We start from the raw sequence: 24914 nt of genomic DNA on the forward strand, positions 1-24914 counted from the left end.
CACTCTCGTTCCTCTAAGACCCCCTCAGTCCAGCAGCAAGGAGAACTATCCACTACGAGTTGCATTACAGCCTCTCTCTGTTGTAAAGTGGTTTGGAACAAATCTGTTCTGCACCACCCTGTGGCTATTAATGTGAGCTGCACTCAGCACTCTCCGTACTAGAACAGCAAGTATATCAGCTTATCCACTCTTGCTGCTGGATTTGATGCAATGCAAATAGCTGGAGTAATCCTCAGCCAATATCTGGTGAAACAGTAAACATTTGACTTTGATTGCTTCCACATTACATATTCGCATAATGTTGCTCATCTGCTGCCACCGTGAAGAGTCACCACCAATGTCGAATGGGTCAAATTATAAAAATGGTGAAAGTTTGGGACACAATTTTCATCCACATTAAAATCCCTTTATTTCCCACCATCTGTGCTTCTGGAGTAGCAAGTGGAGCGCAAGAGGGTTTTAGCTTGAGATACAGATTGCTCAGTTTTGCAGAATAAAAACACTCCACCCTGCTTGGAAGTTTTTCCCTGAAATTATGAGGAAGAATCAGTTTCCACTGGGGCCTTGAAGTTTTACAACAATGGCAAAAACTTGCGTGCGCCATCCAAAAGGGAAGCTATCTCCCCTTCATAAAGCTTTCAAGTACTCGGTCGCCTTTTTCCGAAAACCAGTATCCGCCCATTGCTGCCAGAGCGCCGATAAAGATAGCAGTGAAGACCATGTCCCCTTTAGCCGCCAGGGTCGCCAAGGCGCAAATCACCACCCCAAAAAACATCTGCTGCAAGACCACCACCTCATCGTCTGTAATGTCCTCAAACAGGCCCTTCTCTGCATTCTCTGCACACACAGGGAAAATAAATAAATACAGATGTACACAATACTGGGAAATATGGGTTTTGAGAAGAATGGAACTGGGAAAGGTAGAACTGGGAAAGGTAGAACTGGGAAAGGTAGAACTGGGAAAGGTAGAACTGGGAAAGGTAGAACTGGGACTGGGAAAGGTAGAACTGGCCAACTTACTGTCATAACTGTCCGGTCTGCACATTCCATCAATCCTGGAGTGATCTTTCTCACAAACACAAGTGAAGCTCCCTTCAGTGTTCACACATTCTTCATGTGAGCCTTTGCATTTGGGCAACTCATTGTCACACTCGTCCACATCTGTTGGGGGCAGTGCAGAGAAACAATAAGGGTTACAGCAGTGGTATATTTATATGTACTGATAATTGGCTTCTAGAGAAAACGACATTCTTATCACACAAACCAATGCAAGACCAAGACTAACTTTTGTTGGGAGTCAAATCAATGAACCCCTGCCCTAATGCCTGAAATAAGAAGGCAGCAACAGCTCTGCAAGGAAAAATAATAGGCTGTAATTGCAGAGCCTTATCCTGCAACCACCAAATTGCTGTAGGTTGGGCCTAGCCGGTAAAACACCTGCCAAGGCAGGGGCCGGAATTAAAAATTTACCGGCAATGTAGCGGCCGGTAAATTTGTAATACCCTTAAAAAGACCCCCTCGACCAGCCCCCAATCCCTTGTAAAACTTACCTTGTCCTTCGGTTCTTGTCCTGGCCGCACCGTGGCCCCGCCCCTTTGCGGCATAACACCACCCCTTTGACATCACGCCACACCCCCTTTTTGTACCCGCCCCCCACCAGCCGGAATTTTTTTTGGGAAAAGGTGGCAACCCTAAGGGAGACCCAATGAGAGAGGACCACAAACACACTTACAGTATTTGCTTGTCAGGATATTTAAAAATACCCTAAACAGCTGGTTTCCAGCCATGTTTCAGTTGGAAGGGGCCCCATACACAGGCCCAGATCTGTAGGGAGAAGACCACATAAGCACAGCAATGCAGTTTCAACCCTTGTGATTTTAAAACCTACCCAATCAATATTTGCCTAATTAAAGTTGGGATAGCACCATACACAGGCCAATTTCTCTGCCCATGCAGGCCTATAGTCACTACTGAGTGAGCCTCTGTGTACTTGGAATGCCAGAGCATATTTTGGGGCCCGCGTATGGGCATCTTTACTCTTATGTTCTGCAGTCTGAGCATCTGGCCTCTGAACAGGCCTTTCCTCCCTTACGCTTTTAGCTCTTCTTCAAATATCCATTTTAAAAGGATACTGTGGAGGGAAAACATGTTTTTTTCAAAATGCATCAGTTAATAGTGCTGCTACAGCAGACGTCTGCACTGTAATCAGTTTTTCAAAAGAGGAAATGTATTTTTTTTTTGTAATTTTGAAATCTGACATGGCACTAGACATATTGTGAGTTTCCCAGGTGCCCCCAGTCATGTGACTTGTGCTCTGATAAATTTCAGTCACTTTTTACTGCAAGTAGTAGTGATATCACCCCCTCCCTTTCCCACCAGCAACCCATCAGCAGAACAATGGGAAGGTAACCAGCTTCCTGACACAAGATTACAGCTGCCTGGTAGATCTAAGAACAGCACTCAATAGTAAAAATCCTTGTCCCACTGTGACTTCTTCAGTTACATTGAGTAGGAGAAACAACAGGTTGCCAGAAAGCAGTTCTATAGTGCAGCACTGGCTCTTTCTGAAAGTACATGACCAGGCAAAATGACCTTGAATGCACCAACACACCAACATTACAACTAAAAAGAAAATACACTTGTTGGGTTAGGAATGACATTTTACACGGTAGAGTGAAATATTTGCAGTGTAAACAGTGTAATTTAGAAATAGAAACTACACCATAAATATCATGACAGAATCCCTTTAACAACTCCTAAAGGGCTTCACCATGGCTTTCCCAAGCCGTTGAATCACAGCAGGGCTGCAGGAGTAAATCTGGACTCCTTTTAAAAAGGAAAAATAAAAGTATCACTTCCTTCCTAGACTATAAACTCTCACTAGCTGGTCCTTCTGACTTCATGCCTCACACTGGTTTTGCTCTACCCAGTTCATTATGCAGAGCTGTAGAATATGTTGGCGCTATATAAAACAATAATAATAAGAACTATGTATGCCCCTAGTAATAAATCACTCAATTCTTACAAAGAGGGCAGCAAAGATGATTTACACTTACCCAGACACTTGACTCCATCCCTGTAGTAGCCTTTGTTGCATTTCTTACAGCGAGCTGGTCCACTTCCCATGCAACCAATGCAGGACTTGTCACATTCTGAAAATAAAAAGAACAATAGGTTCTTACCCATTTTAGTGCCCCTAATGCATAGACAGAACTATGAGCCATAGAGACTGCGATGTTGGAAATATGATCATTTGGAGGAAAGATGGATCATACATTTAAAGAAGAAGGAAAGCCCCCAAGGCAGTTTATTGCCAATAGATTAGCCACAGCAGTGCAAGCTAGAATGCCATTTATATTCTTTAGAATGCTTTCCCATACCTGAGTAAACAACTCTAGACACTGACTCTGTTTGTTTAGGATAGCAGATGCCATATTAGCTTGCTGTAACATCACTTCCTACCTGAGTCTCTCCCTGCTCACTCATAGCTCTGGGGGAAGAATGGAGGGGGACAGGGCAAGAAGAGCAAACTGAGCATGCTCAAACCCTAGCCCTGGAGGTTTAAGATGAAAACAGGAAGTCTGATACAGAAGCCCATGAGTACACAATAGAAGGAAAGAAATGTGGGGTTTCGTTTGACAGAGGACTACCTTTCCTTCTCCATTAAAGCGGTCTGGAAACCCAACAGAAACATCATCCTTTAACACTTTTCTTCTATTATAATAGTCAGATTGACTATAAAGGAGCAAATTTTACTGCTATCACAACTACCCGGATACCATTATAACTACTCACCTCGACATTCGTAGGATCCTTCTGTATTGAAGCAGAACTGGTTGGACTTGCAATGATCCTTTTCAGTACCACATTCATCAATATCTAAAAGCAGAAAGTCGAGTGAGTAAGATTTTAGTTGATGTAGGTGCTGCATTACTCTCGCAGAGGTCACATAATGCAGAAAAACTGCACTGCAGCTCACTGTATGGGGTACAGGCCTAGGTATATTAGTATGTGATACAGGTTACATGTAAATGGCACAAGTTTAGGGGTGTACAAATCAAAAGTAGCAATGGTGCAATTGCAATTTTTTTTATTTTATTTCAATTTCTTCCAAATAAATTTTTACTATGAAATTTATTTTACAATTGGGTTGGAAGATCTGGACAGATCCAGCTGGTCCCTCCAGTCCTACGGATCCATTCGTTTATTAGATTTTATTGAGCGGAGTAAGTTGCTATATACAGTAGAATCCTGATGTAAAATCCAGAAAAGATGTCAAATGAGGGAAATAAATTATTGTACATCATGGGGCAGATTTATGAAGGGTTGAATTAAATTTTTTTATGGTCAAAACTCTCAAATTCGAATTGTGAATGATCCAAACTCAATTCGAGTTTTAATTCGAAATTCGAGATTTATCATACTCTGGCCCTTTAAGAACTCAAATTTGCTACCTAAAATCTGCCGAGTTCATGTATAAGTCAATGGGAGACATCCAGGTACCAATTTGGACATTAGTAGCCTTCCTGAATCGAGTTTAGTTGAATTTGATTCGAGTTTCCCAGTCTGTAAAATTTGTCCGAGTTTTAGATATTCGATTTTTTTTTATATATAAATAACCCCCCAGTCGAATTTAGAGTATATTCGAATTTAATAAAGTTTTAAAAACCTCAGATAAATTCGACCTTTAATAAATATGCCTCTATATATTAGTGGGACCACAAAAAAAGTGTGCAACGGTATAAAAGGCCTTGCAATCAGAACCATTCCTGCGGAATGTATAGTTGGGGTTTTAAGTGATCCAATGGCTTGTTTTATTCTAAAGAAGGGATGCACCGAATCCTAATTTGCGTGTGCAAATTAGGATTCAGTTCGGCCGGGCACAAGGATTTGGCCACATCCAAATCCTGCTGAAAAAGGCCAAATCCCAAACAGAATCCTGGATTCGGTGCATCCCTATTCTAAAGTAGAAGGGATCTAGGACATGAAATGTGAGTTGGGTGGATCTGGAATGTCAGGAGGTAGGTGTTATTGTTCTTTTTCCCCAGCACAGAATAACTAGAATGCAATGTTGTGACACTTGATAAGCTCTATGTGGCAATAGCAGTTCAAAACAAGTTTATTCTGAGCTTTCCAGATGTGCAAATAAGTTTTAAAACAGACTGGACATCCAGTTTGAAAGTCCAATCAAAGCCGGGTGTAAAGTACAGAGCACCCTTAATGATAATTTTGATGTTTGTAACCTGCCCTAAGCTTTGTCATCATTAATGAGCCCTAATGCCTATGAAACCAGCAGACAGACATGTTGGGGTACAAGTCAATTTCTTCATTAAAAAGGGAAATTATTTTTCAGAATAACAGGCCCAGCTTCCTTGCAGTGCTGGTCCCGGTGACTTACCAATGCACTTCCTATCATGCAGCAGCCAGCCCTTCTTGCACAGTACACACTGATCTTCCCCTGGCCCAAAGCACTTGCTACAAGCTCTGTAACATTCTGCAAAAGAAAATACACAGCAGTTAGGAGATATCAAAGAAGGACAAGTGTTTTATTTATGTAGGAGTTTGGGGGGGGGAGATAAAACAATCACATTATGGACAAACAATACAATTCCTTTATTTCCATTATCGGCCCGTTACATACCAGAACATACCAGGTGGCTCTCATTACGGGCTGCTTCATAATAGCCAACTGCACAATCCATGCAGACTGGGCCACCGTAGCTAGGGTAACAGTCGCACATCCCAGTGCCAAATCTGGTTCCATCACCGTTGCATTCCCCATATCCACTGCATGGTTTCTCTGTCCCCCCGGGGCAAGCTGTAATAGGAAAATAATGTCAGCATTACCAGCCAGTAGCCACCTCACTTGGCTATCAGTCACACAGTTATATTGCTCCAAACTGCTTGTATCCAGCAAATAACATGAAGCTGAAGGGCGACAGACTGAGAAGTAAATACAGAGCATCTAGGTGATACAGGTATCATGTCTTAAAAGAACAGTAACAGTGTTTTGAAGTAATGAAAATATAATGCAGTGTTGCCCTGCACTGGTTAAACTGGTGTGTTTGCTTCAGAAACACTACTATTGTAGTATTGTTGCAATGGGGGCAGCCATTCAAAGGAGAAAAGGCTCAGGTTACACAGCAGATAAGCTCTGTAGAACATAATGGTGTTATCTGTTATCCACTATTTAACCTGTGCCATATAGACTTTTTTCAATTTCCACCATTGCTACACAGCAGCTTGTTTATATGAACCATAGTAGTGTTTCTGAAGCAAACATGCCAGTTTTACCAGTGCGGGGCAACAGTAAGTTATTTTTATTACTTTAAAACACATTTTTATTTTTTGGCGTTACTGTTCCTTTAGCAGGGCTGCTGTGTAGGTCATATCTTACAAGCGGACAGAAACAGTTAGGTCAATTGCTAGAGCTTTGCACTGTTTCTACTCTACAAATATTTGGTATATAAAAATATATACTAACACTACCTTGTACTTGATCCCAACTGAGATATAATTAATCCTTATTGGAAGCTAAACCAGCCTATTGGGCTTATTTAATGTTTATCTAGTAGACTTAAGATATGAAGATCCAAATTCTGGATAACAGGTCCTATACCTGTATATTTCCATGCCAATATCCCTTTATGTAGATCCACACAGGCCAACAGTAGGCCAGTCAATGGAGCTATGGGGAGTAAACTTTGAAAGTGGATCTGCTTTCCTTGTATAAAAAAAAATGCAGCCAGAGGAAAGTGCACAATCCGCTAACTGTGTCCTTGCCCTAATGGACTGTGACTTTAGTTTTCCAGTACTATTGGGAGGACATTCATTGTTGGACTGGACCTCTGCATTCCCTTCTGTTCTGGGAACAATATAAAATGAAGACTGATAGCATGTGTTGGGTTGGGGGTTTGAAAAGGGAAAAAAAAAGGGGGTTTGAAAAGGAAAAAAAAAAGGGAGTTTAGATCATTTGGAAAAAGTTTACCTGAGCTAAGTTGGGGATGAATCACCTGACCTCTTATTATGCAGTAAGCACCAGTGATGAGAACATGGGCAGAGCAGAGCTGGTTACATGTCAGGCAAGCACCAGAGACAACACTCACTGAGCTCCCGGCAAGACTCACTGATACACTTCACACAATCTACTTAAAAAGAGAACTAAAGACTAACTAAAGAAGTAGCTAGAAATGTTGTACATTATGTTTTGTGCTTCTGTACCAGCCCAAGGCAACCACAGCCCTTTAGCAGTAAAGATCTGTCTCCAAAGATGCCCCAGTAGCTCCCCATCTTCTTTTCTGCTGATTCACTGCACATGCTCTGTGCTGCTGTCACTTACTGAGCTTAGGGACCCACTCACAATATACAGTACACATAGAATAGAAATATAAGGCTGATTAGTAATTAATACACATAATTACGACATGGCAGCACATAAACCAGTGCAATCAGCTTATATTACAGACCAACCTCATTTTCTGCTGGATAATTAGTGACGACCCCTAAGCTTAGCTTCTCAACAGCTGCTCAGAGCCCACTGAGCATGTGAGTGTCACAGACACTTTTCAAGATGGTGACCCCCTGTGACAAGTTTGAAGTCCTGGATCATTGCTGCTATTGACAAGCTGAAACTTTAGGCTGGTGAAATAAGGTCATTATATAAAATATGGCATTTCATATCTAGGGTTTAGTTCTCCTTTAACAAGGATCCAATCACTCAGTCTTTTGTAGAGGCTCAGAGCGGATTGTACACACTCAACACAGCAGCACTCACATTTATACTTTCATATGAGCCAATTACTTTATGGAACAGGTAACATGCTCACCGTGCAGCTGCACCCCATTCATCAGCCGCCCCCAATGAGTGGGTATGACTTATTGTGCTGAATGAAGTGCAAAGCATGTTCTATTTCTGTATCAGACCAGCAGGGGGTACTATGAAATACTCACAGAGACAATCAGAACCAAATCTGCCTTTTGGACAGCAGAGCCGCAGTGTGTCCATACACAGCCACTGGAAGAGGTCCGGATGTTCCTTCTGTCTAGGATACAGAGAAAGCACAGAGTGTTGGTCTAATAAAACCTAATTAGAGCCTATATTTTTGGGGAATCACCTTGAAGGTTAATAAGTCAAACTGAAGGTTTTATAGGCTGCACATACTGTATACAGATGGTCATGCAATTCTATTGGGAAATAAAACGTTCTGATACGTAATCATATTGACACAAACAGGATAGAAAAGCTTTTCTAATACAGTAGAACCCCCATTTTACATTTTTAGGGGACTAGAAAAAGAAATCCAGAAAATGTATTATGCATAAGATATATAGATGAGCCCTCAAAACAACAATGTAAAATGAGGGAAAACTGAAAATCATGGGATGTAAAATTGAGGTTCTAGTTCAGTGATCCCCAAATAGGAGCTCGTGAACAACATGTTGCTCTGCACCGAGGGGTAAGTAAAATGTTAGGGGCATTTGCCCTGGATACCACCTAGGCTGGGGGGGGGTGTCTACAAAGGGTAGCTGTTTTTTATGTTATGGGTTTGTTTGTCCTTTAAAGGCAAGCTTTAGTTGCATAAAAAAACATGCATACTGCCAAATAGAGCCTCCTGTTGGCTGCAAGTCCAAATAGGGGCTACCAATACCCAATCACAGCCCTTATTTGTAAGCCCCAAGAACTTTTTGCATGCTTGTGTTGCTCACCAACATTATTTTATACTTGAGTGTGGCTCATGGGTAAAAAGGTTGGAGACCCCTGTTTTAGTGTATACATAAAGGGAACCCTACATTTAGCCCACTATGTTTTATACAGAATGTTCTTACTTCTTAAACCACCAGGTCTCCAGATGCTCCTCATTGTGCTCCAGCATTTTGTTACAGTCGAAATCAGACTTGTCACAGGCAGTTTCTGTCACCTCTACAAGTCGGGTCTCACTGGAGGAAGAAAAACATGTATATGACCAAGGCAGGCTAATGTCACTGTGAATGGCATCTCAATGCTGGACAGAAATGGGAAGGACTTAAAGGGGTGGTGCACATTAAAGGGGTTTTTCATCATTGAATTAACTTTTAGTATGATGTAGGTATATGATATTCTGAGACAATTTGCAGTTGGTTTTAATTTTTTATTATTTGTGTTTTTTGAGTTATTTGGCTTTTTATTCAGCAGTTCTCCTGTTTCCAATTTCAGCAATCTGGTTGCTAGGGTCTATATTACCCTAGCAACCATGCATTGATTTGAATAACACAGGAATATGAACAGGAGACGATCTGAATAAAAATTAGTAATAAAAAGTAGCAATAACTTATAACTTTGTAGCCTTGCAGAGTAGTGATGTGGGACCCGCGGATTTACGCGTGGATCGGTCGGGTTCAGCTATGTAGAAAGACATAATTAACCATTTTGGATTCGACAGAATGTGCACTTACCAAAAATATATGGTTTTTAGAGGGTCACCATAATTGTTTATACCTTTTATCCCACATAAACCTGTCAGTGTTTATGTAGGCCCCTGCTCAACTGTACTGCCATGTCTATTACTTCGAATGTACCTATAATGGGCAAGGACTCCTGCGACTCCTCTTACATTTGCAAGCCTGGGATCTGTAAACCCTTCATGCTACATGCAAAGCATCAGTGTTTATTATGGAAATCAGTTAAGCAACTGCTGGATGCACCTACAACTTCCTCACTATGTAGCAACTACAATTCCCAACCAGAGAAGCACATTGATCAGAAAACCAAGTGTTACTATGGATTTATCTTATATAAACCTAGATAAAGGCAAATGCCATACTGACCCTCTGCATTTTATAAGAAGCCCAGAAGTCAAGAACCCCACTTACTGCACTCGATCAGAATGAATTGCAAGCACCTGATGCACCTTTCATATAATTCACAAGGAGGAAAATGGAGGATTTCAAGTGTTCTGCCCTCCCTTTTTGGCTCCTTTAAAAGTGCCCAACAGAGCCCCTTGTGCATTACCCAATTAAGGCATGTACTGAGAAGTGTGTTCTGCCACTTCCAAACCGATTTCAGTTTTACGTTTATTTAAAAAAAAAAAAAAAAAAAAAATACATTATCAAATTGGGAGAATGTGAAAATTAACCTTGCCGTCTCTCCCAGCTGATTCTCCTCTATAGAACGAACAACTCATTTTTAATTTGCTGAGAGCACAGGCTGCAAAGAGGGGGGGGATGCAGCCCTACTGTGTACAGAGCTTACACTGAACTGGCAGAACAGGACTGTACGATTCCCATCTGCCTTCTGATGGGCTTCCCCGATCAATATCTGGTCGGAAATTGCACAGATATTGATCTGTGGGTTTAAAAATCCAGCCAGATTGAGGTGCGTTGATGCGGTCCTTGATCCAACTACCCATATTTTTCTCAGTGATCCGATTGATTTGGCCACGTCGCCGAATGAGCGGATCTCCCTATATATATATATGGCCAACTATAGAGACAAGGAGCAAGAGTTAGTGTCTTGTATGCCAAATACAGTCATAGGAAAAAGTTTGGGAACCCCTCTTAATTCTTTGGAGTTTTGTTTATCATTGGCTGAGCTTTCAAAGTAGCAACTTCTTTTTAATATATAACTTGCCTTATGGAAACAGTAGTATTTCAGCAGTGACATAACGTTAATTGGATTAACAGAAAATACGCAATATGCATCATACCAAAATTAGACAGGTGCATAAATTTGGGCACCCCAACAGAGGTATTACATCAATACTTAGTTGAGCCTCTAGACGTCTCCTATAGCCTTTGGTGAGTGTCTGGATTCTGGATGGTGGTATTTTTGACCATTCGTCCATACAAAATCTCTCCAGTTCAGTTAAATTTGATGGCTGCCGAGCATGGACAGCCTGCTTCAAATCATCCCATAGATTTTCCATGATATTCAAGTCAGGGGACTGTGACGGCCATTCCAGAATATTGAACTTCTCCCTCTGCATAAATGTCTTTGTAGATTTCCAAGTGTGTTTAGGGTCATTGTCTTGTTGGAACGTCCAACCTCTGTGTAACTTCAACTTTGTGACTGATGCTTGAACATTATCCTGAAGAATTTGTTGATATTGGTTGATTTCATCAGACCCTCGACTTTAACAAGGGCCCCAGTCCCTGAACTAGCCACACAGCCCCATAGCATGATGGGACCTCCACCTAATTTGACAGTAGGTAGCAGGTGTTTCTTGGAATGCCGTGTTCTTCTTCCATCATGCAAAGCGCTTTTTGTTATGATCAAATAACTACATTTTTGTCTCATTTTGTCTAAATAAGCTTTTGCATACAACAAGCGACTGTCTTCTTTCTCATCCCCCTGCCATACAAAAGTACTTGGTGCAAATTGCGCTGAATTGTAGAACGATGTACAGATAAACCATTTGCAGCAAGATGTTCTTGCAGGTCTTTGGAGGTGATCTTTGGGTTGTCTGTAACCATTCTCACAATCCTCCGAATATGCCGCTCCTGTATTTTGCTTGGCCTGCCAGACCTGGGTTTTACAGCAACTGTGCCTGTGGCCTTCCATTTCCTCATTACATTCCTTACAGTTGAAACCGAAAGCTTTTGTAGCCTTCCCCTAAACCATGATACTGAATAATCTTTGTTTTCAAATATTTTGAGAGTTGCTTTGAGGATCCCATGTTGTCACTCTTCAGAGGAGAGTCAAACAGAAGCACAACTTGCAATTGGCCCCCTTAAATACCTTTTCTCATGATTGGACACACCTGCCTATTAACTTCAAGGCTAAACAGGCTAATACAACTAATCTGGTGTTGCCAGTAATTAGTATTGAGCAGTTACATGAATTCAAATTAGTAAAATTACAAATTTTTGCACAGCCAGTATTTCACATTTGATTTAATTTCATACAACTAAATACTGCTTCACTAAAAATATTTGTTCAGAAAAACACCCCAGTACTCAGATGTTCCTTGGAAATGAAAGACATACCACTGTTGTCTTTTTTTGTTGAAAGTGGAGTAAATTATCATGCAGCCTGAGAGGGGTTCCCAAACTTTTTCATAGGACTGTATAAACTGTAATGTATGCTGCCCTTAGGAGCTGGCATCACACTGGGCTCATTACAATGACTATTGCTCCTCTAATAAACACCAGTACATCAGTGGGAGGACAAGCACAGAATGGATATGTATGCAAAGCAGGGCACTACCTGATCTCATATTTTGAGAGCTTCTTCTCTTCCCAGGCTGTGTTTCCCCCTCCAAAGTTGAGTCCAGCCGTCTTCTCTATACCCTGAAGAAAACACAAATGTTTTAATGCCAACACAACATTAAACTAGGGGTTAAATGTATCATGTCCGGTTTAAGGGAGACCTGTACCATTAATAGTCTCAGTAGCATAATTCTATATTGCCCGCTGTAACAGAACACAAATCAGTGCCATGCTGTTTCTAGTAATCCATTATCAGGGAGACAGTTTGTAGCCCTACCATTTCATGAACAGTGTTTAAATGTATACTCATAAGGTTATTCATTAAAGGTCGTGTTGTTTGTTTTCTCGAAATATTCGAGTTTTCAAGGGTAGTTTTCATTAAAAACTTGCATTTTTTAGTTAAAAAATAAACCAACTATTGTTTTTTTTGGTTTTTTTTAAAAAAAAATCTCTCCTTTTTTGAGATTTATTGTACAGGTATAGGACCTTTTATCCAGAATGTTCGGGACCTAGGGTTTTCCAGATGATGGATCTTTCTGTAATTTGGATCATCATACCTTAGGTCTACTAGAAAATCATGTAAACATTAAATAAACTCAATAGGCTGGTTTTGCCTCCAATAAGGATTAATTATATCTTAGTTGGGATCAAGTACAAACTCCTGTTTTATTATTATAGAGAAAAAGAAAATCATTTTTAAAAATTTGGACTGATATGGTTTACAAAATGCTGATGCACTCTATGGACTTTTGCAGTAAAAAAGTTTTATCAGAATCTTATTCTAATAATCTAAGATTCGAATATATATATATATATATATATATATATAATTAATCCTTTTTGGAAGCAAAACCAGCCTATTGAGTTTATTTAATGTTTACATGATTTTCTATAAATATATATATATATATCTTAGTTGGGATCAAGTACAAGCTCCTGTTTTATTATTATAGAGAAAAAGAAAATCATTTTTAAAAATTTGGACTGATATGGTTTACAAAATGCTGATGCACTCTATGGACTTTTGCAGTAAAAAAGTTTTATCAGAATCTTATTCTAATAATCTAAGATTCGAATATATATATATATATATATATATATATATATATATATATATATATATATATATATATATATATATATATATATATATATATATATATATATATATATATATATATATATATATATATATAATTAATACCTGGGTGCCAGCATGGGAAATAAGCAGTGAAAAAGGATTGCGGCACTCACAGGGTTTTAGTGAAAAAACAAAAAAAAGTTTTATTATTAAGCCTCAACGTTCAACGATCTTCGTCAGGAGCAAAATGTTTGTTTGTTTTTGCTCCTGACGAAGATCCCTGTGGGGGATCGAAACGTTGAGGCTTAATAATAAAACATTTTTTGTTTTTTCACTAAAACCCTGTGAGTGCCGCAATCCTTTTTCACTATATATATATATATATATATATATATATATATACCGGACTTAGTTCTCTCTTGGTGGGTGCAGGGTCCAAAAGATTCATATAACGATTTGTCAGCAAGGATCCGCACACCAAAGTTTTCATTTAACCAAAGTGTTTTATTTCGTACATAGCTCCGACGTTTCGGCCCACGTGGGCCCATATGTCGGAGCTATGTACGAAATAAAACACTTTGGTTAAATGAAAACTTTGGTGTGCGGATCCTTGCTGACAAATCGTTATATATATATATATATATATATATATAAATAATGCTAGAGTTATATAAAAAGATATACCAGGTAGTGATGTGCGGGTCGAGTGAGTTCCGGCCGGCAAAATCTGCGACCTAGCGCTGCCGGCTTCTGGCTCCTAAATTTATAGACCCGCACCCCGCCGCTTTTGTGATGTTACTGTGGGGCGGGTAGGGGTCTATAAATAGAGGGTAGGGTGCAGGTTGGGAGGGGCAGGTTAGGGTCCAGACACTGGAGAAACTCTTACCTTCATAACATTGTTGACCAGATTCTGGCAGGTTTGGCAGGGCTGCTGCTTTGAGACACCAGGCTGTGCAAATAACAGGACAGGCCACAGGATCCCATAGACGGTCAGAAACAATCGGCGTGACGTATCCATAACTGAGCACTTCTCTGCTGAACAAAGAGAGCCTGAAACAACATCATTAGGGAAGGATCAGTATTTCTGCTGCTTTTAGCAGGACTCCAGAATAAAGAGCCGCTGAACCCCTCCCTCATACAGGACCTTCCTTGTCCTTCAGATGCTTTACAATAACAACATTACTAATGGCTTGATTTAGTAAACCTTCATCATCATCATTTCCCATGAGTGTGCACTTTATTCTCCAGGAGCTCCTGATTGCAGGCTGATTCCTATTCAGTCCCACTGAGCCTCATGAGTCACAAGCCTCCAGCTCACTGCTGTTTAAGTATTTATTAGGAAGCAGACTGTAGTGAAAGGGAATGCATTGTAATGCTGTGTGTGATGCATATGCCCAGCGGTGGAAAACAATGCAAATACAGTAGAAACCCCATTTTACGTTTTTCAGGGGACCAGAAAAAAATGGCGTAAAATCAGGGAGATGTATAATGCACAATATCTAGGTGGGACCACAAAACAACAGTGTAAAATGAGGGGAAACTTAAAATCAGGGAATGTAAAATTGAGATTCCGCTGTATAGTTCAATAGCAAGTGATAGAAAATGACCTGGACAACGTGGTCTACTTAAAGAATGCAAACAGACCATTTAAAGGGGTGGTTCACCTTTAAGTTAACTTTTAGTATGTTATAGAATGGCTTATGCTAAGCAACCTTTCAATTGGTCTTCATTATTTATTTTTTAGAATTTTTAAATTATTTGCCTTCTTCTTCTTCTGACTCTTTCCAGCTTTCAAATGGGGGTCACTGACTCCCTTTAAAAACAAATGCTCTTTTTATTACTCCTCTTTCTATTCAGACCCTCCCCTATTCATTCCAGTCTCTCATATAAATCAATGTACGGCTGCTAGGGTAATTTGGACCCTCGCAACCAGTTTGCTGACATTGCAAACTGGAGAGCTGCTGAAGAAGATGCTAAATAAATAACTCAAAAACCACAAATAATTAAACATGAAAACCAACTGCAAATTGTCTCAGAATATCCCTCTCTACATCATACTAAAAGTTAACTCAAAGGTGAACAACCCCTTTAAGTTTACCTTTAGTAAGTTATACTGAATGGCCAATTCTAAGGAACATTTCAATTGGTCTTATTTTTTTTTTATAGTTTTTAAATGATTTGCCTTCTTTTTCTGACTCTTTACAGTTTTCAAATGGGGGTCACAGACTATATGTAAAAAAACAATGCTCTGTAAGGCTACACTTTTATTGCTTTTGCTAATTTGTATTATAATAATTGTGTGGACTACCAATTTACATTATAGACCACCCACCCCCACTTAATACCATTCCCTACATTGCCGTTCTGACTATTTCAACAATATAGTGGAAGCCAGCAGATTGATAAACCTGTGAAATCCAGCAGTATATAGCCAGTATACAGCAAACTGAATCCGTATGGGTCAGTGGTTTATGAAACTATACACAGTTTGTTGCAGATGAAAGTACAGGTATGGGATCTGTTATCCTGAAACCCGTTATCCAGAAAGCTCTGAAGTACGGAAAGGCCATCTCCCACATTCTCTTTTTTATCCAAATAATCCACATTTTTAAAAAATATTTTCCTTTGTCTCTCTAATAATAAAACGTTACCTTGTACTTGACCCAAACTACGATATAATTAATCATTATTGGAAGAAAAACCAGCCTATTGGAATTTAATGTTTACATGATTTTCTAGTAGACTTAGGGTCAGGGCAAACAGGCAGATTCAGGGAGATTTTTTCGTCTGGCAACAAATCTTGTCTTCTTCGGGCGACTAATCTCCCCAAACTGCCTCCCCGCCGGCTAAAACGTAAATCGCCAGCGGGATGGCAGCCAGAGCGAATTATTTTCCGAAAGTCGCCCTAAGTTTCCATGGACAACACAAAATGTGCTTCTGACATCTTGTTTCTAAATGACACTGTTTACACTGCAAATAATTCACTCTATAATATATTTTATTCCTGAACCAGCAAGTGTATTTTTCTAGTTGTTATATTGGTGTGTAGGTGCATCTCAGGTCATTTTGCCTGGTCATGTGCTTTCAGAAAGAGCCAGCACTTTAGGATGGAACTGCTTTCTGGCAGGCTGTTGTTTCTCCTACTCAATGTAACTGAATGTGTCTCAGTGGGACCTGGATTTTACTATTGAGTGCTGTTCTTAGACCTTCCAGGCACTTGTTATCTTGTGTTAGGGAGTTTCTATCTGGTTACCTTCCTATTGGTCTGTTGTTAGGCTGCTTGGGGAGGGAGGGGGTGATATCACACCAACTTGCAGAACAGCAGTAAAGAGTGACTGAAGTTTATCAGAGCATAAGTCACATGACTGGGGGCAGCTGGGAAACTGACAATATGTCTAGCCCCATGTCAGATTTCAAAATTTTTGCTCTTTCGAGAAACAGATTTCAATGCATGGAGAAAATAAGAGCATATGAAATGACATGGGCAAGTTCTGCCAAACCCAGCAAAACAGAAGAGCCAGTCACATGTTCATTATAACTCATACGAATTTGTATGTAATCTGTATGTGTGCCGTATGCACCCATAAAATGCTGTATATTGTATAGCCACTTTAGCAACAAAAGAAATCCAGAGTCGGTCACCTTATTTAACCCTTTGTGTCCTGCAGGGGAAGAAGCAGACTATGTGAAGTTGGACTTGAAATGGACCTACCATTGATAGAGGGGAGAGGTTGTTCTCAGGACATGGCATGAAACAGCTTGTCCTTTTGGCTACACAATTCAGAATCTTCCTATATTCTAATTCCATACAGAAATCAGGGAATGGAAGCTACCATGGAGCAGAGGGATACACACAAGAGCCCGAGAAGCATCTGAGCCTGCCATTCTATTGTCTCTAGGGGATAGAGATCAATGCCTTGGGCTTGAGCAATTATGAATAATAGATATTTAAGGAGAAGTAAAGTCTAAAATAGAATAATGCTAGAAATGCTGTATTTTGTATACTAAATATAAACATGAACTTACTGCACCACAAGCCTAATCAAACAAATGATTTATGCTTTCAAAGTTGGCTACAGGGGGTCACTATCTTGTAACTTTGTTATATATCTTTGCAAGACCAAGACTGTGCACATGCTCAGTGTGGTCTGGGCTGCTTAGGGATCGTCATAAATTATCAAAACAGCACAAGTCAAATAATATCTGCCAGAAGCCGATACAGCAAGACTGATTAATAAACAGAATATACAGACTGCACTGGGTCCTGTGTTGTCATGTAATCTAATGTGGATTTTATAGTTTTTGTGTTGTTTAATACAAACTGTCTCCAATTCTGCAGAACCAGTGGCTGCAGAAAAATAATCCTCCAAATAGAATCCCAGTTTATCTGTTTAAATCTTGCTCCATGATCTTTGTCCCTGCAGCTGGAGTTGGAAACAGTAAAGGGGATGTAAAGGCAAAAATAAAATCCAATACAAATCTCTACACAGTCGCTGACTGCTCTACAGGGAAACACACAAAGCTGCTTGAGTTCTGCATGGCTGGGAAGTAAGGCGGGGGCTCCCCCTGCTGTTCATAAGTATGATTGTTTCCCTGCTCAGCAGTTAGGGACCATCTGACAATTCCTATCCACAGCAGTAAATGAAGGGAGAATTTCACTGCATACAGTCAGGTTTCTTATAAAAATGGTACACATTTTTTAATTAAAAGTATATTGGAGAGGTTTCTTTTTCATTAAAGAAAGTATTTTTTTGCCTTTACATGTCCTTTAAGAGCACACCCCAACAATACATATCTTTACGAGAAAGGGGCCTCTAGGGGAGACATGGGCAACACACAAGCTTCCAGATGATGCTGAGCTACAACTCCCAGCACCACCCTAATGAAACAATCTTCAGCTGCAATGGGGACTTATGGGAGTTGCAGCTCAACAAAACCTGGAAAGGAAGAGCTTGCAGCCCTCTGCTCGGTTATATGATCCTAGAATACATAGAAGCGCATGCTAAATAGTGACAATATATATATATATCTATATACACGCTGTACATACGTCTGTTTAATACAATATTCCCTTTTTGAAAAATGACTAATACATTTGTGTCTGAGTGTCTTTTTTTTACATCTTCCAGGATTTCACATCTTTTTCCCCTGGTTGGTCCCCTGAAAAACGTAAATTGTACTGTAGATAGACAGATAGACAGACAGACAGATGATAGATACATAAATATGGGTCAGTGGCAACGCAAGGCTTCTGGGAGTTGTAGTTCAGATACAGATGTAAAGAAGAAGGAGATGTGTTGTTTATATAAGGACAAGCGAAGTCTTTCAGTACCAATTGGGCCAAAACCTTGTATTCGCGGGATCCCCCAGCAGCGCCCCATTACATACCCTCTCTTCACACACCACTGGAGCCCGCCCACGTGTCACTTTCCGCCCGCTCACGGAAGGTTGAAGCATGAGCCCGATTCCAACGGAACTGCACAAGCCTAATAATAACACCGCCTAGGTTATTGGCTGCACAGCCTCCCAGCATGCTCCGCGCACAGCAGCCGCCACGTGACGTTTCTTGCCCTTTCCTATTGGTGCGGCGCCAGCAGCCACTGGTAGCTGGACATGTGCAGTGACGTCACGCCTCCAATCACTGACAGGAGGTCTTTGCACTTGTCATTTGTTAACCATATGTGTCCTGTGGGGAGGGGAAGTGGGTGGGACTATGACAGGGTTGGACTAGTGCTGCTGACTATGCACTTTTATTGGTCTCCGCTCTCCAGCCTTCTGGAAGGTTCTGATTAAATATAAATATTGGAACCTAAAATAAACCAGTGGCTACACCTACCAGTGAAGACTATGAAATGCTCAGGCGGCTCTGGAATAATGAGTCCAGTCTGTGATTGTTTCCCTGCAGAGCAGTTAGGGACCGTCTGACAATTCCTATCCACAGCAGTAAATGAAGGGAGAATTTCACTGCATACAGTCAGGTTTCTTATAAAAATTATATACATTTATTAATTAAACTATATGGAAGATAGGTTTATTTTTTTTTTTGCCTTTATACGTCCTTTAAGAGCACACCCCAACAATACATATCTTTACAAGAAAGGGGCCTCTAGGGCAGACATGGGCAACGCACAACCTTCCAGATGATGCTGAGCTACAACTCCCAGCACCACCCTAATCAATTAATCCTCAGCTGCAAGTGGGTTGATGGGAGTTGCCATACCTCCCAACTGTCCCTTTTTCGGAGGGACAGTCCCTCTTTTGACAGCTCAACCGCAGTCCCTCATTTGTACTGGAAAGTCCCTCTTTTCTCTGCACTGAACAGCCAGAAAAAGAAACAAAGTTTCTCACTTAATTGGCTTTTAGCAGAGAGCCCAGAACAGCTAACAGGTGCAAATAAGATACTTTGTAACAATTTTGAGACACAAAAACACAGTTTAGATAAGGAGAAATATTTTCAAACTTTCATAAGCTGCCAAATTTTGTAAAACAAACATGGTAATTAGGGGGTGTGGCCACAGAAAGGGGTGTGGTCAAAAAATTGCTGTGCTACGTGCAGAAAAAAAATTTTTGTTCCTCTTTTTACTTCCAAAATGTTGGGAGGTATGGAGTTGCAGCTCAACAAAACCTGGAAAGAAGGTCCAGACTGAGAATTAAACTAGGCCCTGGCATTTCAGGTACACAGAGGCCCAAACAGTCCCCACCAGGCCACTAAATACTGACTTTCTATGGCATCTTATAGCAGCCCCTTTGGCATTTGCCAGAACTAGGGTTGCCACCTTTTCTAGAAAAAAAAATACAGGCCTTCCTATATATTTAGCATTTTTCCCTATTAATAACATTGAGATCAGCAATCCATACCTCCCAACATTTTGGAAGTAAAAAGAGGGACATATAAAATCTTTCCGCACGTAGCGCAGCAAATTTTTGACCACACCCCTTTATGTGACCACACCCCCTAATTACCATGTTTTACAAAATTTGACAGGTTATGAAAGTTTGAAAATATTTCTCCTTATCTAAACTGTGTTTTTTGTTTCAAAATTGTTACAAAGTATCTTATTTGCACCTGTTAGCTGTTCTGGGCTCTCTGCTAAAAGCCAATTAAGTGAGAAACCTTGTTTCTTTTTCTGGCTGTTCAGTGCAGATAAAAGAGGGACTTTCCAGTACAAATGAGGGACTGCGGGTTGAGCTGTCAAAAGAGGGACTGTCCCTCCAAAAAAGGGACAGTTGGGAGGTATGACTGCAATCATTTTTACTAACCAGACCAGTAAAATACCGGCCAGTTGGCAACCCTAAGTGGATGTCACAGGGTGTTTTTGCCATGAAGCCAGATAAACCTTGCTTGTTGCTTGTAACCACCCAGTGTGTTTCACACATGATACTCATTTAAAAACATTATCAGCAGTAGCAGGTGGGCTTTTGACTTTCACTCTGCTGGAGGTAGGCTTGCCACCTTTGCTGATGGCTAAACCCGAACACAGGGGGCGGGGCAGATAACATTGAGGGTAGGGCAGTGATGTAGGAACAGGCATGATGACATCAGAGGTGGGCACAATGATGTTGGCGGAGTTATGACACCAGGGCAATGTTATTGCAACTGGCTGGATTTCTATCCAGTATTCTCAATGTTTTAAAGTGCTGATGCCCAGTTCAAAACCACACAGGTGGCAACCCTATCTCTCGCTATATTCTGCTTGATGATTAAACCCGATCCTTCAATTACCGTTATGAGGTCTATTATACAGAAATCAGTTATCCAGAAAGCTCTGAAATACAGCAATGCTAATTTAGAAAAAAAAACATTCTTATTTTTTATTGCTTTATTTTTTTGTATCTGTAATAATAAGAAATGAACTGTACTTGATAGGAACTAAGCCATGTTGAGGCAAGTATCTTAGTATTTAAATGCTTTTCATGTATTGGCCAGATTATTGTCCGGGTTTCATAAGGCTGAAAACCGAACAGAAAGTTCAGACCCGAACAAGCCTTACAAAAACCGAACTGTTTGGGTCAAAACCGAACAGGTCGCAACCCTAGCTGGAGGGTAGCTACGGCTTAATTACAGAAGAAGCAGACCCTATGGCTGCAGGGGGACCCAAGGGAGATCTAGGGGCCCCATGTGGCCCTAATTAATGGACATTATAAATATATACTGGTTATATGGAGAACTTCTAGATATGTTGGGGGCCCTAAAATTAATTTGCCGTGGGGCCCAGTAACATCTAGTTATGCCACTGGCTACGACCTGTAATGTGAGCCTCTAGGCTAGAAGTATCTAGGAGAGAAAGTAGACATTATCCATCCAAATTATCCTTCAAGCTGGGCACCTTGGCCACTGCCCTGGGACCCACTGGTATAAGTGATAACAAGATGAGTAAAGTATGGGAATAAGCTCATGTTGTCTGTCTGCAGTGACAATGTCAAAAGCATCTTGAGAGGCTAAATTGTGCTTATTCCCAATATGAAAGTCAGGCTGAGCTGGGAGCAGGGTTTACAAAACTCAGGTAAAGAAAGAAGTAGAATACTTATAATACAAGTGCATAACAAGCAGGAGGATTACAAGGAGTGCGATTATGTGCTTCTGTCCTCTCCAGTGTGTGTGTGCCTGCCTATTTATTAAAGAGCCCATATGACTTCTGCTGAAAAGCAGAATAGGCCAGAAAGCTAGTAGTCATTCAGCTGCCATTACCCATAGGTATCCACTAGGAGGCTCCCTTTACTTCTGTTGGACAACCTTAGATATACAGTATATTAAGGAACTTTAATTTAATTGCAAAATAACTGGAAATCAGCAAAATTCATGTTTGGTCTGATGGATAGGTAAATAAAGCAAGAAACCTTCTTTAGACCTGGCTACCAACCAACCTGAGCTACCAGTGCCATTGTGAGGCAAGGGAAGTATGAAGTTCTTGGTATAAAAGATAAAATCTAAAATTAGTAAAGTGGCTGGGCTCAGTCTAAAGGCCAGTTAGGGTGAGTAATAACTACTTGCAGGGGCTATTGCCACCTGCTTCCTCTGCCTATGGAAACCCAATGCCAGAGCTGGACCAAAACCTCAAGGTGCACTAGGCTTTCATCTGCCCCATCTAGGGTTGTCACCTTTTTCCCTGTTAATAACATTGGGATCAACCATCATTTTTACCGGCCAGGCCAGGTGGCAACCCTACCCCCGTCCTTCACGCTTTAACTCACTACCTCTCCACTTGCAGCCGATCCCTACTCCACAACACTCCCACCTCTCCCACTCCTTCCACTGGCAACTTTCACCCCTGCCACTTGCCTGTAAAATCCTAATTTGCAGGGCCTATGGTTTTAGCACCCCCAACCAGGGTCAGACTAGTGGGTGCCGGGCCCACCACAGCCACACCCCCACTGCTCCCCAGGCCGCTGATTTCCCTCCCCGACACACTGAAGGTAAGTTTAATTTACGCACGCGGCCTGGGGGAGCACCACCGCGGTTCAGGTCTGGTCCTGCCCCCAACTTTGTGCCCTAGACATGTTCCACTTTTTGCCTGCAGGGCAGCTCTACCCTAGGGTACTTAGGGAACTGTACCAGAGATAGTACAATGCTTTCATTTATTCCTGTGGAGCCATTTGTGGGGGCTGTTCCTTTAAAGGGGTGGTTCACCTTTACGTTAACTTTTAGTATGTTATTGAATGGCCAATTCTAAGCAACTTTTCAATTAGTCTTCATTATTTATTTTTTAGAATTTTTAAATTATTTGCCTTCTTCTTCTGACTCTTTCCAGCTTTCAAATGAGGGTCACTGACCCCCTTTACAAAACAAATGCTCTGTAAGGCTACACATGTATTGTTATTGCTACTTTCTATTACTATCTTTTCAGGCCTCTCCTATTCATATTCCAGTCTCTTATTCAAATCAATGCATGGTTGCTAGGGGAATTTGGACCCTAGCAACCAGATTGCTGAAATTGCAAACTGGAGAGCTGTTGAATAAAAAGCTAAATAACTCAGAAACCACGAATAATAAAAAATGAAAACCAACTGCAAATTGTCTCAGAATATCACTCTCTACATCAGGGGTCCCCAACCTTTTTCACTCGTGAGCAACATTCAGATGTAAAAAGTGTTGGGGAGCAACACAAGCATGAAAAATGTTCCTGGGTGGTGCCAAATAAGGGCTGTGATTGGCTATTGGTAGCCCCTATGTGGACTGGCAGCCTACAGGAGGTTCTGGTTGGCAGTACATCTGGTTTTCATGCAACCAAAACTTGCCTCCAAGCCAGGAATTAAAAAATAAGCACCTGCTTTGAGGCCACTGAGAGCAACATCCAAGGGGTTGGGGAGCAACATGTTGCTCGCGAGCTACTGGTTGGGGATCACTGTTCTACATCATACGTTAACGTTAACTCAAAGGTGAACAACCTTTTAATCTCTGAATTTGTGCTCCAGTGTATTTTTTTTTTTTTTCACAGCAAGGCAACTCTCGAGTGTCATGCCCTAAAGGCAAGGTAGCTGAACTCGATGTGACCAATAAGCGGGTGTGAACCTGCCACCCTTGCTGTGCCATAGCTTTGCATTTGCTGCCCTGGAAACTGTCACCATGCCGACTGCAAACAGAAGGGGGAGGGATGCTGCAGAGAGTACGGGTGACAAGCAAGTGGCCTTTAGATGATTAGTGGTCAGGGGAGGGCAGGGTCACTTATCATATCACTTTACTAGCCGTGCCAAGCCTGTGCAAGCAGTGGACCAGGGCCACCTCCTATCCTGACTGTCATGGTCCTGAGCTGGGCTGCAATTCATACAGGGTAAGATCCCTATTCATCCTCATATTAATGTGCCAGTCACATGTGACCAGGGATGCCTATAATTATACTATTATTACAGAGGCATAGTGGGGAGAACAAACATTGCTTAAAATAATATATATGTATACAGTGAAACTTCAATTCTACATACCCTGATTTTAACTTTTACTGCATTTTGTAATGCAATGTATAATGTATTTTCTCAGATTTTACACCATATGGACCCAAAAAAAACATAAAATGTGGGTTCTACTATATATACAGTACAGGTATGAAACGTATTATCCAGAATGCTCTGGACCTGGGGCTTTCCAGATAATGGATCTTTCCTGTAATTTGGATCTTCATACCTTAAGTCTACTAGAAAATCATGTAAACATAAAATAAACCCAATAGGCTGCTTTTGCTTCCAATAAGGATTAATCATATCTTAGTTTGGATCAAGTACAAGCTACTGTTTTACAGAGAAAAAACAAATCATTATTAAAAATTTGGATTATTTGGATAAAATTGAGTCTATGGGAGATGGCCTTTATGTAATTCCGAGCTTTCTGGATAATGGGTTTCCGGATAAAGGATCCCATACCTGTATATGTTTAATTCACCAACACTCCTTAATGTGCGACTTGTGAATATTTATTTATGTCACTTGCATTCAACATTTTGAAATATTGCATTTGGGCTTCAGATTTATTTAGTGAACAGATACTATCACTTGAGCGATAAAGGTTGTAACATTGCCCCTGTAAGGGTCCATAGAAGGAGCACCCACTCTGATTCCATAGGTAGGTGCTATCTGCACTCTACCCCTTGCACTGGATTTAAAGGGGGTGTTCACCTTTGAGTTAACTTTAAGTATGATATAAAGAGTGATAATCTTT

At 40.8% G+C, this 24914-nt stretch overlaps 2 protein-coding genes across 2 annotated transcripts in view; one reads left to right on the forward strand and one right to left on the reverse strand.

Annotated features, from left to right (window-relative positions):
- Positions 1 to 305: 305 nt before the first annotated feature.
- Positions 306 to 18896, reverse strand: creld1.L (cysteine rich with EGF-like domains 1 L homeolog). The gene is made up of 11 exons (XM_018259129.2): positions 18653 to 18896; positions 14151 to 14314; positions 12182 to 12264; positions 8827 to 8937; positions 7951 to 8042; positions 5642 to 5818; positions 5399 to 5494; positions 3796 to 3879; positions 3057 to 3152; positions 1021 to 1161; positions 306 to 837 (listed from the first exon to the last, which is right to left on the reverse strand). The coding sequence occupies exons 2-11, from the start codon at positions 14280 to 14282 to the stop codon at positions 617 to 619; spliced, it is 1233 nt and encodes a 410-aa protein (XP_018114618.1). The 5' UTR covers positions 14283 to 14314; positions 18653 to 18896; the 3' UTR covers positions 306 to 616.
- A 4928-nt stretch (positions 18897 to 23824) lies between these two features.
- The window catches only part of LOC108714695 (tubulin monoglycylase TTLL3), a 34237-nt gene continuing 33147 nt past the window's right edge, over positions 23825 to 24914 (forward strand). The window contains exon 1 of the mRNA XM_018259130.2: positions 23825 to 24033. The gene's annotated coding sequence lies outside the window, so the exon portion shown is untranslated. The remainder of the gene's footprint in view (positions 24034 to 24914) is intronic.

Source organism: Xenopus laevis, chromosome 4L (genome assembly GCF_017654675.1).
Source record: "Xenopus laevis strain J_2021 chromosome 4L, Xenopus_laevis_v10.1, whole genome shotgun sequence".
Taxonomy (NCBI): Eukaryota; Metazoa; Chordata; class Amphibia; order Anura; family Pipidae; genus Xenopus; species Xenopus laevis.

Excerpts from the sequence above, each read along its gene's own strand:
- creld1.L (XM_018259129.2), bottom strand. The coding sequence starts at position 14,282 with ATGGATACGTCACGCCGATTGTTTCTGACCGTCTATGGGATCCTGTGG. Across the intron at positions 5,495-5,641 it reads GAGCCACCTGGTATGTTCTG|AATGTTACAGAGCTTGTAGC; the intron begins GTATGTAACGGG and ends TTTCTTTTGCAG. Across the intron at positions 838-1,020 it reads CAGACCGGACAGTTATGACA|AGAATGCAGAGAAGGGCCTG; the intron begins GTAAGTTGGCCA and ends CTGTGTGTGCAG.